This window comes from Capsicum annuum, chromosome 10 (assembly GCF_002878395.1).
Source record: "Capsicum annuum cultivar UCD-10X-F1 chromosome 10, UCD10Xv1.1, whole genome shotgun sequence".
NCBI lineage: Eukaryota > Viridiplantae > Streptophyta > Magnoliopsida > Solanales > Solanaceae > Capsicum > Capsicum annuum.
The window spans coordinates 208,884,802-208,901,318 of record NC_061120.1 but is presented as its reverse complement, the minus strand read 5'-3'; the positions used below and the strand labels follow the sequence as shown (position 1 = coordinate 208,901,318).

At 37.6% G+C, this 16,517-nt stretch overlaps 2 protein-coding genes across 3 annotated transcripts; both read left to right on the top strand.

Annotated features, from left to right (window-relative positions):
- The first annotated feature begins 546 nt into the window (after positions 1-546).
- On the top strand, positions 547-4,628 carry LOC107845107. 2 transcript variants are annotated; one of them, XM_047397291.1, is made up of 8 exons: positions 550-1,151; positions 1,359-1,553; positions 1,694-1,740; positions 2,132-2,201; positions 2,320-3,104; positions 3,409-3,714; positions 3,798-3,854; positions 4,311-4,446. In XM_047397291.1, exons 5-7 carry the CDS (start codon positions 2,520-2,522, stop codon positions 3,804-3,806), a joined length of 900 nt encoding a protein of 299 aa, XP_047253247.1. In that variant the 5' UTR covers positions 550-1,151; positions 1,359-1,553; positions 1,694-1,740; positions 2,132-2,201; positions 2,320-2,519; the 3' UTR covers positions 3,807-3,854; positions 4,311-4,446. The 2 variants fall into 2 exon arrangements, with proteins under 2 accessions (XP_047253246.1, XP_047253247.1); XM_047397290.1 differs by lacking the exon at positions 3,798-3,854 and having other exon boundaries at positions 547-1,151; positions 4,311-4,628.
- A 2,796-nt stretch (positions 4,629-7,424) lies between these two features.
- Positions 7,425-8,866, top strand: LOC107844607 (F-box/kelch-repeat protein At3g23880-like). The gene has a single exon (XM_047397289.1). It carries the CDS (start codon positions 8,072-8,074, stop codon positions 8,798-8,800), a length of 729 nt encoding a protein of 242 aa, XP_047253245.1. The 5' UTR covers positions 7,425-8,071; the 3' UTR covers positions 8,801-8,866.
- The last annotated feature ends 7,651 nt before the right edge of the window (positions 8,867-16,517 follow it).

Sequence of the window (16,517 nt, the reverse complement as noted above, 5' to 3'; positions counted from 1 at the left end):
ATAATTTTGTTGCATTTGCATGCATTTTATGTGAAAACTTCATATGGGGTTTCTTTATTTTCTTGTTTTTTTTTGTGTTAAACAATGTATTTTTTGGGTTTGAGTTAGTGAAACGGAAGAATGATCAAGACCCACCCTGTTAGTTTTTTTTGTCTTTTTGTCTGTTGGGATACAAGGTAAAATATATATGTTGAAAGGATGTTATTCAGTTCGTATTTCCTTCAAATATTTTCAAATGGATGAAATACAAAATGGTACTCGTAATGTTGTTACTAAGAATTACCTCCTTATCTACATAGCATTGGTTCTTTGTGCATCCTACAAATACACATAGCTCTCTTGGGGTGAGGTCCTTTCCCTGACCCTGTGTAACCGTATGATGCTTCGTGCACCAGATTGCCCTTTTCTTTGAATGTATGATGCTTCATGCACCAGACTGTCCTTCTCTTTGAATTTATGATGCTTCGTGCACATAGCTATCAGGGCGATTACCTATGCTTATCACATAATTTGACATTCAAAGCTACACTATTTATCCATGTATGAATAGTGTTATTCAATTAGTATTTCCATTAAGTTTTTCCATGAAATACAATGGTAGTTGTTACTGAGAATTATTTCTTCATGTATACTACAAACACTATACATCACTCTCTTGGGTGCGCCCCTTCCTTAGACCCTGCTTGAACGTTGGACTGCCTTGTGCACCGGGATGCCCTTTTTATTAGAATATAGATACCACCTGTAGTTGTCAAGGTGAGTAAACCTATGCTTAATCACCTAATTTGACATTCAAATTTACTTACAAAACAAAAAGCGACGAATTGTTTTTCTTGAAAGAAATCAGTGCTTATTTTCTTGTCCAGTACCACGTGCAGTTCTTTATCATACGTATGCCCCTTTTAATTCATTTTCTAATGTGTTAGAAAAAGAAAACGGAGCTAAAGGTCTCCTTTAACTGAGTTTTAGCTGCAGAAATAGACAATGCTGATGCTGAAATTTTTCTTGTTCTGTTTCTGGCAGTTATTCTCAAGAATCTGTTAGGAAAATTTAGATAGACGAGTAAAATGCAAACTGCTCTGGATCCGTTCGAGTACAACTGGTGCACATGGAATGAGAGTGCAACGAGTTTTCAACAGGAGCCTGAACAGGTAGCTAAGACGACTAGTTTAAATATCACTTAGTCCAATTAATCCTAAAACATTTGTACTGTTTTACTTCATATACTTTTGAGTCTAAATACTTGAAAGATTTGGAACGTTAAAGCTTAACATTCTTCAGCCGTTCAAGAATATTGTGTGATTTTGATCAGTAATCTTCTTTTAATTATTTCGCTTAAACTGTTATGATTATTTTAGGTTGTAGCTGCTGCATCCGTTTATTTTGCATCAGAGCAGGAAGCAATAGGAGTGGAACAATTATTAGCAGAACCTGAGTATGATGATATAGTTAATACTCTTCTAGATTTTAACACATGTGCATTCAGTGGTGTTCCCGAGAGCTACTTTAAGGAGTTTTCAGCTCGGATACCATCTTAACAAAAACTGATTGTGGTAATAGTCTTAAAAACTTGAGATATGTGAATAAGATGAGTGTTAAATTCCTACTTAGAATGATTCATTGATTGCTGGTTTCTGTTCCTGTTTCTTAATTCCATAACTAATGATATTTTGACTTCTGACCTTTCGCTTAGGTGCACTTCAAAGAAGTCATAATGAAGGGGATAAAACAAAGGAGAAGGTATATACCGTTGTGAGTGTTTATGTGTTTTAATTTGTTCACAGTATTTTTGATTACTTTGAAGTCAATAAGTTTAATCTTCCTTGTGAATGAGAAGTTCAGCAAAGAGAGTCGTATGTTACTGCTTACCAGATCGGTGGGGTCTAGATTTTGGGGTACCATAAGCAGTATCGTTATGATGTCTTTCGAAGGAATTTATAAATGAGGGTATTACAATTGGAGTTTTATATTCTCTGCTGAATTTAAGTTTTCCTAATGCCCTCTTGCGTCTCATGGTAACATGTTTTTCTCAGTTTCAGCTTGTATAATTAAGTCCAATTTGTTTTTCTTTTCATTGGTGTTCCATATCCTTCCATTATTATCGATCATTTGTAAATACTTGATTTTGCAGTTTCTTGATGGTTTGTCAAACGGAGATGATGAAAATCATTGCTTCATTTCATGTGAAGATTATCTTTTGGGTAAGCAGGTGTTATTTCTCCCTTATCATACCAGCCTACGCTTTCCTTTTCTTCTTTTGTTTCTGTCCTAATTGAATACATTTCAACTAGTTAGTTAATTTCGGTCATGTTATTCTAGATTTATTAGATATTGAACTTGAGGAAGACACTCCCACCCTCCATGATGTCACGAGAGATATATCCTGTGTAGAGAGTGTGATTTTGGAGAACCAGCTTGTTGATTCAGACGGAAGAAACTGTGGCATTCATGTGTTAACGTTATCTGGTGCAAGTTCCTCATCTGATCACGATGCGACGATAATAGACAATTTTGATTGCATGTCAACTGATAAACTACTCATGGTGTCCAGGGAGATGTTGGGGCATATAACTCCAGTTGCGGATAACCAATGGCTGAAACCCCACATGATAGTTGGCTTGGAAAACCAGGAGATATCAGAAAAGAATTTCAGTTTTCCAAAATGCTCTCTTGATTCGAGTGAAAACCAAGGGGCAAATGTCCCGCCAGCAAGTTGCCGAAATCTTCTTACAGTATCTACTGCCTTTGCTAGTATATTTACTTTCAGAAGAAAGCCAAGAGTTCAACACGTGAAAAGGAGAGAACATATTCAATGGAATTCCTTCAAATGCTTATCTTCTGTAGCAGGTGAAATACAGCTCGATTGCCCGGATAAGTGGGATAGCAAGGAGTCGGCTGAAGAAAATGTAAAATGTTGTGGAATGAAACCAGGAATATCTGAACAGTGTCTAAAATGTAAACCTTCGCGAAGAGGATTTGGTCGGCGATATTACCGCAGAGGAGCCACAGTAACATCACAAGGTCTTGGTAAAAGAAATTTTCAAGTTGGATTTGTCCAAAATCCACAGGGTCTGCCCGCTGAGGATCAGCTTATCAGGAGGGAGGTTAGTGAAGTACAAATAGAAACGAGTTTTAGACTTCGTATTGACCTTCCATATTTTCTCCCATGGAAGTTACCTCTTGGTGGGAATGTTCCTCAGAATTTTTTTCTGATGTTCATTTAATTTAGCAGTAGGTTTGTCCATGTCTCGTCCCATATGTTGAGTGTATTTGTAACGGGTGTTTGAGTTGCTCGAACATTTCATATCCACTTTTAGATGGCGTTCTTTCAGATTATTGCTACTTCTTTTGATGCTTCAGACATTCTTTCTGTAATCTTGGTGCTTATGTTTCCGCTGTCCCTTTCAGAGACAATTATCCAAAGATTGCAAGGCGAACAGAGCCCATGACGACGACATCCATTCTGCTGAGGCACAAAATGATCCTTCTGGCACTCTTTCTGACCAGTCTAGTGATGATACATCTGAAGATGATTGGACTATAGGTTGTGAGACCCGAGGCACTAACAAGGACAGAAAACACAGGAAGTATTGGTCAACACGTGAGGTCCTAAAGTTGGTTGAGGGTGTTTCCGAGTATGGTGTTGGCAGATGGAATGACATAAAGAAAATGTTTTTTCAATCATCAATGCGTCGTAGTCCAGTTGATCTGAAGGTACTCGACCATTTGGCAACATGTACTCTGTATCTTCCCATGTTTTCTTTTGGTATGACTTTTTAGTCCTTTGCTTCTGCCAGGACAAATAGCAGAATCTTCTGAGGGCTAGCTGTCGAAGATTGCAGAGCCGGAGAGGGGTATTCTCTTCTTCCTATCAATTGGAAACCTCTAATCTATAAATCGGCTCTCTTTGATGATTCTTTGCACATAACCATAGGAACATCATGTTGCAAAACCACACCCTCTCCTTACTAGTATATCATAGTATTATTTTGGTGCTAATGCTCTCCCTAACAAATAGAAGAGAATTCATGGAGAAAAAAGCTTGCTGTCTTGTTATAACTTAAGCCATGATTGTTCTATCTAGTTGTGTTATCGGAGCCTTGGAGCAATGGTAAAGTTGTCTCCATGTGACGTATAGGTCATTGGTTTGAGCCATGGAAGTAGCCACTAATGCTTGCATTAGGTAGACTGACTGCATCACACCCCTTGGGGTGCGACCCTTCTCTGGACCCTACTAACGCGGGATGCTTTATGCTTCGGGCTATCTTTTGTGACCTTTTTTTTACTCAAACCTACAACACTTGCTGCAGGTTGATGCAAAGAAGAAGCGCCGCATGCGCTCGATTCCTCGGACAGTGTTAAACCATGTTCGAAATCTTGCTGTCATCTATCCATATTCGAGGCAACGTAGATCAAGAATCTCATCAACTGAATCCCTCGCTTCTTCTTCGAACGTGAAGTGTGATAACCATTAACCACTGCTTGCCTATGAATGAGCAGAACACATTGAATCTCATATATTAGATACTAAGGTTACTTAGAAGGATATCATATACATTTGACGACAAATTCTTAAAGAGTAGTGTATATTTTTGCAAGAAGTAAATTCTAAACTTGTACAAGTTCAAACTAGAATACCTAGTTCAAACTTCTATTCAAAATCTTTTTGACTGAAAAGAATACCTAGGTCGCTCATGTGCGCAGGATATACATGATGCCTAATCCAAACATTAGAACCTAGATATGTTTCCCATAAAAAGGCACTCGTTTTAATTGTTGCCCTTACCAGTGCACAAGTAGGTCATTTAACTATATAAAAGTTGAACAAAAAAAATACTTCAATCCTAGCTAGCAAAAGGCGTGCATACACTCAAAACGATGCGCGTAAGAGTTAGAATTGAAGTGTTTTTTCGTTTAGTTTTTGTATAGTTAAAGGGCTTACTTGTGCACTGACAGTGTTAGAACAATAATGATAATTGTACAAGAAATTCAAAATAAACTTGCTTGGCTTAGAGGCACGATAATACGCTTCTTGAAGATAGTTGAAGTCTCTTCCACGAGCAAATGGAAGAATTAGTAACAATTCTATCTTCGGGATTCAACTAAGCCACAAAACAAGTAGCATTCAAGAATGTTGCTATTCTATTCTTGAATTGGTGATTTCACCTTTTGATCAATGTATCTCAAATGTTTTTCAAGAGGAAAGTAATTTTCTTTGAGTGCTTGTCTTTTCAAACAAATAAACTTGCTATTTATAGGATAAAAGTTTCATGTAAAAGGAGTATTAATTAAATAATAGTTATAGGTTCATGAACAAAAAAATTGTCTTTTTTTCAAGAACCTAAAACGTAAATGAATGAATAGTAAATACATTTGTAACTCAAAATGTATTTGTTTCAATTGTAAATTCACATTCATCTTCTTTGTAACTCAAAACCTTAAGTGATGCATTTGTTTCAAAACTAATTGAAACATAAATCTTAAAAATCTTTGATCGATGTATTTGTTTCAAAATTTATTGAAACATAAACTTAACACATAGTTATATTGTGTCTTTTTTATTAGGTGGCAACATTTGAGTGGATTACTAATTCACATAGGAGCGATTGAGTTTCACGCATGTAAGTTGCAGAATTGGAGTGTTTTTTTTTTTCAGTTTTTATATAGTTAAAGGGCTACTTGTGCACTGGCAAAGTTAAAGGGCATAGTTATAATATGGTGTCAAGTTAAAGTCATGTTTACCTATTATGCCTTCTGAAAGAGCCTTGTCCCGTTTATATTAATTACTGCATTTCGATAAGTAGGACTAAAGATTCTGATACTTTGTTGGGTTTCAGATTCACTCTATGTTACATGCCATGATGAAGAACGAGGAGTTCCGGTCCATGATTATTAGTTAGCATCTTTAATTTTTTTTTCCCTTGTTTTCTTGCATTTCTGCATATTTGTCAGTTTCATTCTTGGACTAAAGTTTCGTGACGTGACACATGAGGATGAGGTGGTAGTGAGGATGGATTCTCTGGTTGGTTGTAAGAGAGATAATTTTAAGTATCTTGGGGCTATAATATGGGGAATTGAGAGATTGACGGGGATGTCTCTCACCGTATTTGGGCAGGGTGGATGAAATGGAGGCTCGGCTCAGGAGTTTTGTGTGATAAGAAGGTGCCTCCCAAGCTTAAAGTTAATTAAATTCAATAGAATTGTAGTTCGTCCGGTCATGTTGTATGAAGTGGAGTGTTGGCCAGTTAAGAACTATCAAATCTAAAAGTTGAAGGTAGCGGAAATGAGGATGTTGTGTTGGATGAGTAGACTTACTAGGAGAGAAAAGGTTAGGAATGTGACTATTCAGGAGAAGGTGGGAGTGATTTATGTGGAGGACAAGATGTAGGAACTGAGATTGAGATGGTTTAGATATGTGACGAGGAGTGCCATGGATACCCTAGTTTGGAGGTGTGAGAGGTTAGCTTTGGATGGTTTCAGGCAAGGTAGAGGTAGGTCGAAAAAATACTAGAGAGAGGTGATTAAACATGATATGGAGTTGTTACAGCTTATCGAGGACACGACCATAGATAGGAAGGTATGAAGAAAGCGAATTAGGTTAGAAGGCTAGTGCCTATGGGTGAGTCGTAGCCAGTAGAGAGGTGTCCTTTGGTGTAGCCTTCAGCGGGCTTTGCATATGTTGGAGTCTCTAGTTAATAGTGTATAGTACTACTTTGCAGTGCTTATTTCTGTTGTTTCATCTTTTATTTTGACTTTTTTTACTATCTTTTTGTCAAGAGTCGGGGTCTATCGAAAACAATCTCTCTAACTCTTCGGAGATAGTGGTATGGACTGCGTCATTTTATCCTCCCAGACCCCACTAGGTGGGAATACACTCGGTATATTGTTGTTTTTGTTATAAATGCAGTCTACTCTTTGAGTTGCTGGGGGTTAACCGATGCACAAGTTGGATCGTTCCAGTCAGTTTTAAAGAAAAGGCAAGATTTCATGTAGGTTTTGCTGGTTTTTAACTGGTTCTTGATGAACATTTTCGATGTAAATTCAGAGGCATTAGCTGTATTTTACATTCTACTTTCCTCCAGGGATGCCTTTTCAGGATTTAATAAATTGTTTCCAAATATAAATTTAAGTGAAATGGACACCCGTAGCGAATTAAAGCTTAAAGGTGAATCCTCCTAATCCAACACTAGATCTTTTTTTTTGACTGATCTTTTGGAAAGTGAAATTTAAGACTCTTTTGTGCATGAAATTGACGTAATAATTTAAATGCACTCTAGCAGGATCTTAAATCCGAAACAATATAGTTTAGGGATGTCTTAAAGTGCTCATTTTTTGCAAATTTGATGGACAAAAAATATTCAGGCGATTGGTAAGGAACTATTATGAATGTATTACAAAAGAAAAAGGATCGGTTTTATCTTCTTTTTTTCCGGAAAAGAATGATATAAAACATCTGTTGGAGACTGCACAATTAGGAAGATTTTTCGGAGGCAGCTACACATAAGAACAAAAAAACCTTGGTCTTCTCGAGTGCATTGCACAAATGGAGTCTGAGGGAGATGAAGCCTCCCATCAACATCCAAAGAGGAACAAACCGACTAGCAGTGCTCCGTTTTCTTCTACTTCAGTTCAAGATTCGAGCTCTGAATTTCCTGTTTTGCAGCAGATCTAATCAGTGAAATCCTCTTCAAGCTGCCGGTAAAATCACACCTGAAATTTAAATCTGTTTCAAAATCTTGGCTTGGTTTAATCTCTAGCCCTAAATTTGTCAAGTCTCATATCAACATATCTAGTGATAACAAGTACTACACCCGCCATAGGTTTATGTTGGGGTTTGATCCACCTAAATATCAAAAAGGATTGTTCCATTAGTTCTTTACTTTATGATCATGTTACTAAGGCAATTGACTTCGATTTTCCTCCGAATAAATCCAACAAATCATCTATTAAGGCTGTGGGATCTGCCAATGGGTTGATTTGTGTTGTCCTTGGTTATAGCGATTTGTTTCTTTGGAACCCATCAATTAGGAAGTTCAAGAAATTGCCTTCTCCTAGAATTGTTTTCCTTTATATGTATGGTTTTGGATATGATGAACTTAATGATGATTATAAGGTAGTGTGTCTTACCCAAAAAGTGTATGACGACGATTCACGTTATAATGTGGACAAAATATATAGTCTGAAAAATAATTCCTGGAAACGTTTGGACGAATTTCGGATTGGGAAGCTATCCAATCAGACGGGTATGTTTGTGAATGGGAAACTTCATTGGGAAAATACTACTAAGCATTTTGGTTGTTATAGTGATTGGGACGTCATTTTTATTGACTTGGCTGATGGGAGATGGGGGGAAATGGAGAAACCTTTCTATTCAGAAGGAAAACTTAGGTTTGAGCCATGCCTTGGTGTATTGGAAAATGATCTTTCTATGTTGTGTCATCATCTTGGCAGTCACGCAGATGTGTGGGTTATGAAAGAATATGGGGTAAAAGAATCATGGACAAAGATGTTTATCATCAAGTATCCTTATGATAATATGGGGTATAGTGTATTTGGTCCACCCTTTTGCATGTCAAGTGAAGGTGAAATTTTGTTTAGGAATGATTCAGTTTTCATGATTTACAATCCGAATGATGACTCGATCAGATTTCCGAAGGTTAGCAACTTTGGTCCACTTGTTGAGGCAACGCTCTACGTTGAAAGCCTAGTTTGGCTCTTTGTTGCAAATGGTACCACGAATGCAACAACATCAAAGGACACAAAATTTACAGATGAAGACATTCGTGTGATCAATAAATAGTAAGCGTTCTCTATTCATTTTTATCAAGAGCTATTTAATTTATTTTTTTTCTCATTTATAAAACAACAAGACACTGCATATCATGGGTTCTTCGAACCATCTGTTTGTAAATTTTTTAAGTCCTTTTTCCTTTTTACTTCGTGAAACATCTTCTACTCGAGAACAATTATTTTGATTTAAGTGCTTGGTTACTTCATCTTCAAATTAAATTGCACTCAGCATTGTTTCTTTAGGACTATCTTCTCTTTGTTATATATATTGTCAATCAAAGGCCGAAATGCCTTTCCCTTTGTCAATAACGTTGAGATAACCAATGGTTCCACGTATGGATCAATCATCTCAAGAAACAAATTTAGCTGCTTTGATCATGAGGGTGTGATGGGGTCAAAAGGTAAACTAATTAGGTGCCATTGGTTGTTCTTGTTCTGTCATCCACAGAATTTAAGTTAAACTAATTTGGTGCATTGGTTACGTATCACCAAGTGGGAGATGAAAACTGTTTTAAAAGCAATTCAAGTGTAATTCCTACTCGTTATGGCATCAATTTTTGGCACCAGTTCCAACCCTCGCGATAGACCATCTACAACAACTCCTAGGCAACTGTCGCAAAAAAAATTTGTTGCCATAGGGGTAAATTTCAGTAGTGTCTGAAAATTTGATACAAGTGAATGTTCCAAAGCTATAACAAGGAAATATAGCTAATCCTTGTTAGAATCAACGGCAAGAATTTGATGGATATGCATTGACTTTTATAGTGGCTCAATTTGTTGACTTGCATACTTTGTGATCCATTAAAGTGAGGAAGCAAGGCAAAAATACAGCAGGGACCAAGGTAATTCATTGTGCATTTATCTCAATTCACAAAGGGTGAGGGAATTGTGTCTTCGGTCACAGGTTCGAGCCCTGTGCCAAGCAAACTAACTCTGGCATTTAAGTGAGGATTAGAAGAGGGGCAGGCCTTTCATTCCCCGAGTTTCAATGATTGCGGTTGGCCAAAAAACAATATGAAGGAGAAAAGGGTCATAACTAGGCCTACAGGTCTGTTCTAGGAAAATCCTGCAGGTTAAGACTTACTGGAGCTAGAGAGGGGCGTAGTTCCAATGTAAATCTCCAGTTCCGAATCAACTAGTTACCTGCTTTTTGACAGCATAATATGTTGCACTTGGATCAGACTGAGTGTAGATTGTGATTTATTCTTGACTCAAGTATATCACTTGAAGTTGCATTTGCATGTTCCATCTGTTGGTGAAATTACAATTGAAAATATTACAAGTGAAGAAAAAAGAAAAGAATGTCTTCTTCTTCGGCTGAAGCGCGGATATCTCGCTCTCTTTAAGGAGATTCAAACCCACTTCAGCAAAGTATTTCACCGGTCCAGCAGTAATCCTCTTGGCTTGTTCCCTCTAGGATACAACAGTCTTTCTCACAACTCCAATCGTACTTTCTTCGGCTCTCTCACAGTCTTCGTGAAGCTTACTCATTTTTGTTTGCCCATAACACAGCTTTCACAAAGACCCATATCAACAGATTTCAGCTCCTTTTGCAGCCAACATCTTCATTCCTTTGGCACTCATGTGTCCAAGTCTATTGTGCCACAGACATGAATCAGAAGCATCCTCAGCAACAACAACCATGTTTATACACACTGCGGTGGTTTACAAGGTTCTAGTTTTTGTGCCACGTGCTACAACCATAGTACCCTTCACAATCTTCCACGAACATTTCCCAAACTCTGCTACGTAGCCTGTGCTATCCAACTGACTGACAGAGATTAGATTCTTCTTGAGACTAGGAACATATCTGGCATCCTCCAATGTCCACTGATTTTCTGGTGGAGTTTTTAAGCAAATATCCCCCTTTCCTTCAATCGGCAACGGCTTGTTGTCATCAAGATACACCTTTTCAAAATATGCAGACTTGAAATTTTGGAACAATTCCTTGCTTGGAGATGAATGAAAAGATGCACTAGAATTCAATATCCAAGATTCAACTGGGTTGTCCACACTAAGGATTAGAGCATCCCCAATGTCTTCTACTGAATTAACAGAATCATTATCATCTCCAGATTTCTGATTCTTCTTCTTCTTGGGTTTCTTGAAATCTGTCCGAAAGTGTCCTTTCTCTCCACAATTCCAACATGTCACGTTAGGTTTTGGAGATTTTCCACGATTCTTAGATTTAGATTTTCCACGATTCTTAGATTCTCCCCCTTCGGTCAACGCTGAGAGCACTATTGGATGACTTCCCAGTTTCTCGTTTGCGACTTCTTTTGCTAAGAACAACATCTCGAATTTCATTAAACTTCAGCTTCTTAGATCCATGGGAACTACTAATCGCAGCAACAATAGTATACCAAGACTCGGGTAGAGATGACATCAAAATCAATGCTTTGATTTCATCTTCAAAATTAATTTCCACAGAGAACAGTTGACTAACAATCATATTAAACTTGTTTATATGATCAGTAACGGATCCATTCTCAGGCATCTGTAAATTGAACAATCTACGCATCAAATATACCTTGTTCATCGCATATGGTTTTTCATACATATTTGATAGCACCTTCAACAGATCTGACGTGGTCTTCTCTTTGACGATGTTGAACGCCACGTTTCTCGACAAGGTTAATCGGATCAGTCCTATAGCTTGCCGATCCTTGAGCTTCCACTAGTCCTCCGCTATAGACTCCGGCTTCACCCCGGTCAAGGGTTTGTGAAGATCTTTCTGGTACAGATAGTCTTCGATCTGCATCTTCCAGAAACCAAAATCGGATCCATCAAACTTCTCGATTCCAAGCTTGGATCCTTTCATCTTCAGTGATCGTGATGAATCTCCTAGGCTTTGATACCAGTTGTTAGGATCGATTTGTCTTCACACACTCTAGATCTGGAAAGAGAATGAAAAAAATAGAGAGAGAATTCATGAGGAGAGAAAGAGAGATTTGTAAGAGTGATTTCGTGGTAACACTCCGTGGGTAAACTCCACGACGGACGGACTATTTATATTAATGATTTAGGGTATGTACAGTTACACAAAGAAATGAGAATAAGTGCTACAGTTCCTAAAATTTGGGTCGGAGCGCTGCCCCGAACCCTACCTTCAGGTAGGGGCTCCCACCCCCACACCCCCCGGCAACCTCACACACGAAGGTTAAACCACGTGAACATTAATATATAAACAGTACATCATATATTAATAAGGCTCCACAACCTAACATTTGGAGATTGCGCCCTTTCCATAAAAAAATGCAATAACAATATAGAAAGAATCGCCATACTCCACGAGAATGGGAACCAATTCCACCAAGGGCAACCTCCCACCACAAACCTCCGAGTTGGCAAAAACATAGAAACCCCTCCCACAGTCCTAACCCGAGTCTTAGATCCGATCCATTGTACATATCCTTAATCTCCCTAACATACACCATAGGTACACCTCTAGCTTCTAAATACCTCCAAAGAAAAGAACCTCCCTGCGAACTCTATCATAGGCTTTCTCTAAGTCAATAAACACCATGTGCAAATCCTTCTTCCTTTCCCTATACTGCTCCACCAGTCTCCTGAAGATATTAATGGCTTCTGTAGTCAAGCGCCTGGCATAAATCCAAACTGATTTTCAGAAATGGTAACAATCATCCACAACCTCAACTCTACCACCCTCTCACAAACTTTCATAGTGCGACTCAACTACTTGATAAGCCTATAATTGTTGCAATCCTGAATGTCGCCCTTTTTATTATACAACAAAATCATCGTACACCACCTCCAGGCTTCAAGCATCCTCGTCGTCTTGAAAATTAAAAAAACCGAGTCAACCACTCCATACCTGCCCCTCATGTGCACTTCCAAAAATCCACTGGAATCTCATCTGGCCCCGTCGCTCTACCTCTATGCATCCTATGAATAGCCCCTTAACCTCATCAACCTTAATGCGTCTACAATAGCCATAATCACGAAACCTCTCAGAATGCTCCAAATCCCTCACCCACTAAAGGCTAGTTTTTCTATAATTCCAAGGAAAGCCTTATTAAGGTTTTTTGCTTAATAGGAAAAATTGGTGTAAGAAAACTTGAACTCTGAACTGCCACTATCATTTTGGCTAAAAATGCAGTGTAAAATTGAATTCCTAGATTTGTTTTGACAAAAGTGTCTTAATTATATAAGGAATGACGAATGGACAACACACTGGAATTAGATTTCTATTTGTGCATGTCTACACCCTATACCACAACTCATATCTATGTATTCAAAACAGTCGAGTCATTTGTTGTTCTTTCCTTTGCACATAGCATTGAAATTTGAATGTTTTCCTTATCAGCACTGCAAGCCTGCTAAGTTCTGGAATCGTTCTATATGAGTTAGCAGGTATGTCATTCCATAGCTGTTGTATTCAACCAAATATTACTGTCAAACTTTGGTCCATTCGTGTATATTCTCCCTAAATAGAGCACTGATCATGTGGGTTCTTAACATATGTATACATTTGACTTAATATCCCGTCTATCAGCAGCACCTATAGTCGAGGGTCTATCGGAAACAATACCTCTACCTCCATCCCTAGACCTCATTTGTGCGATTACACTGGTTATATGTTGTTGTTGTTGCATCAATAGCAGCTACTGATACTGAATTCTCTCATGCTGCATTATGAATAAAACCTATCCTTCTTTGTCCATTTATCTTCATGCTCTACATAAAGCGCGTAAAAATTATTGCAGTCATTGTGATCCTAGATTTTTTGCTCTTAATTACTTGAGGTGAATAAGGAAAAGAAATAGCAATTTTGTGAATTGAGGTTCGGATTTGAAACTCCACAAATGTAAAAAAGCACTTGGTAATTCTTCATATCTATTCAATTTTTGTTGAACAAATGGTACATGTACTATTGGAAAGGTAGCTATCCCATGAAATCCATCAAGGTACATGCAAGTTGGTGTGGCGCCTTACTCTTTCAATACATTTAGGAACCAAAAATAAATATAAATACTATCACGCGGTTTAATTCAACCTTAGTGAAAGAATACATCAATAAGAAGTTAAATCAGTAAGCTTAATGAGCTTTCCCCTACAAGGAATGAAATTTTGGATGACCCGACATCAAATATACGATTGTTATTATACACACAATCTCCATACAATAGCAATAACATACCCGATGTATATTCGGGCAGAATATATGCAAACCATACCTCTACCTCATAGATGAGAAGAAAATGGTAGCACCAATCCTCACTAAATACTTCATAAGACAAAAAATAGCCAATACTTATAAAACCAAATGAAACAAAAGAAGTTCATTGTCTTGATCACCATCAAGTAAAAGAAATGTTTACAATTGGAGATTAAAAAGGGTTGCAAAAGAAAGAAGAAAACCTTCTATTTAACAAGTATCAAAGGGGGAAAGAATAAGAGTAAAACCAGTAAGTATATGAGAAGTATGAACACTATAGTCAATGAACAAAATATGAATTGTAGTTTGGACATTTAGCATCCATCACTCCAACAGAGAATCAGGACTTGCAAGAAGGTTGAAAGGTTTGCCTATTGAGTCTTTCAAGATTGTGATTTGACCCTCTTTCATAAGAAAGTCTTCGTCGAGGGTATCTACCTTTTTTTCAACAAGTTGATCTCATAATTCAACAGCATGTTCATCTCACTGTAGCTCTTAACTTTCTCCTACATGAAATCCCTCTCCTGAAACACTTTTCGTAGTATCCCCTTCACAACGCCAAGTTCCTTCATGCTTTTTTGCAAATCATTTGTGAGCTGGTTGATATTTTCGTCCTTTTTTAGCACCTGCCAGAATCAATTGTAAACTATGAAAAACAAGAAAGACACAAAGATCACCAATAATATTTCATCAGAAATTCAAAACAAACTCATAGCCTAGAAGTTCAACTAAATCATGAATCCTTTTTAACTATTAAAATTCACAATAGATAACTCATGAGCTTGTCCAAGAATTAAGTCAGATGAACGAGCAAAGTTACTGAAACCCCTTCGGGTAACTTTACCACATCAGAGCACAATCAGATCAATGGGTTTGAGGATATCACAAAGTTTATCATGTTCTTGGTTGGTCCAAGTGATTACACATTAAGGCGATCAGACATGTCGCAGAAGACTACCACATGCCAAAAACTCATGTATACAAGTTCATAAAGAAAATCTTGAACTTCAGATGGAACAAAGATGAACCTAAAATCAAACAGAAGTAGAAAGCTAATGCATAGAGAGTAACATGCGAACAGGCTATCATATATGAAGACGAGGTATCCAAAGTTGAAAAATAAAAACTATTCTATTGCAACGAGATCTTAACATTGCTTGCTTACCTGAAGCTCGAGATATTTCAACTTGGGTGTGGCACAAAAAAGAGCGTCCAGCTCATTTTGCTCTATACATTTGAGAATGTCGTTACCTCTAACTGCTGTGGCTAGATCAGCCTGAAGTTTCTTTATGTCCATCTCCTCGGAATAGAGCTTCTCCCTTAGCACAGTTGTCAGTAAAGTCTCCGATTTAAGCTTTTTAACCTTTTCCTGGTAGTTTTCCCAGACATAATCTCTATTGTCTTGAGCTACTCGATATTGATGCTGCTTTAAATTTTGATTCTCCTCTGAAACTTGCTCTATTCTCTTAGAAAAATCTTTAAGTTGTTTCTCCGAAAATGACATCTTGATTCTATTATCTACTTCTTTCTCATTAAATGAAGAGACTTCCCTTTGTAGAGAGACATTCTGCTCTACAAACTCCCTCCCCCTTTCATGGAGTCTATGTTGTTCAATTTGGTATTTCTCAAGTTTTAGAGACCAATCGTTGGATCTTCTATCCAACTCCTTTTCCAGTACTGATTGTAACTCATTCTTTTCTGTCTCCAATCTTCGTGTTCGTGAATCTAGTTCTGCCTGTAATATGCTGGCTTCTTCCTTAGCAGAAGCCCTTTCAGCAACTTGATTTCGTAGCATGCTTGAAACTTCAGAAGCCATTTGTACCTCATCCTTTATCAATCTTCTAATAGTCCGAATCAACATTGGAACGCTAAGGTCTCTGCCGTGAAGAAACATTTTCCATTACTTTGGACAAGCAAATGCAAACTAAAACATCAGTTTAAGTGTGAAAAAGAAAGCTACAGCAAAATGATATGCATACCGGCTTGAATCACAACATGATTTCTTAGGATAAACTTTCTTATTGTGACCATGGGGAGATTTGCTCAGATCCTTGAAATTCTTTTTTCCTAACCCACTGTCATAGAAAGATGCAGATGACAATGAAACACTCCTCCAAGAAGAAACTTCCTTGGACTTTAATGGTGGTGAAGGGGTCTCGTTTGCATCTTTAGTTGATGATCGAAAAAAGAAGAAGTTGTTCTTCATCATCTCTATGTGTGGAGACTGTACATGAACCAAACTAGTGTCCATGAGATTTCAAAGGACAAAGCAAAACACTCATAAACAGCCACTCACAAATCATCATCCATTCATGAAAATATTGCAAGCTGACTAAATAATTATGATACAAATCAAAACATCTCTCTTTCTACATGCTTCTTCTTCAACAACAACATATGTAACCCCTACCTTGGCAAGTAGAAAATTTGTTTCCCATAAATCCTGGGCAAGGAAAGCAAAAACACGAGGATATTTATGAAGACATAAGCAGTAACAACAGTAGCAAGTAAGAAAACAGAGGTATACGATACAACAAGTAGAAAAGAA

Excerpts from the sequence above, each read along its gene's own strand:
- LOC107845107 (XM_047397290.1), top strand. The coding sequence starts at position 2,520 with ATGTCAACTGATAAACTACTCATGGTGTCCAGGGAGATGTTGGGGCAT. Across the intron at positions 3,105-3,408 it reads ATCAGCTTATCAGGAGGGAG|AGACAATTATCCAAAGATTG; the intron begins GTTAGTGAAGTA and ends TGTCCCTTTCAG. Across the intron at positions 3,715-4,310 it reads GTAGTCCAGTTGATCTGAAG|GTTGATGCAAAGAAGAAGCG; the intron begins GTACTCGACCAT and ends CACTTGCTGCAG.
- LOC107844607 (XM_047397289.1), top strand. The coding sequence starts at position 8,072 with ATGTATGGTTTTGGATATGATGAACTTAATGATGATTATAAGGTAGTG.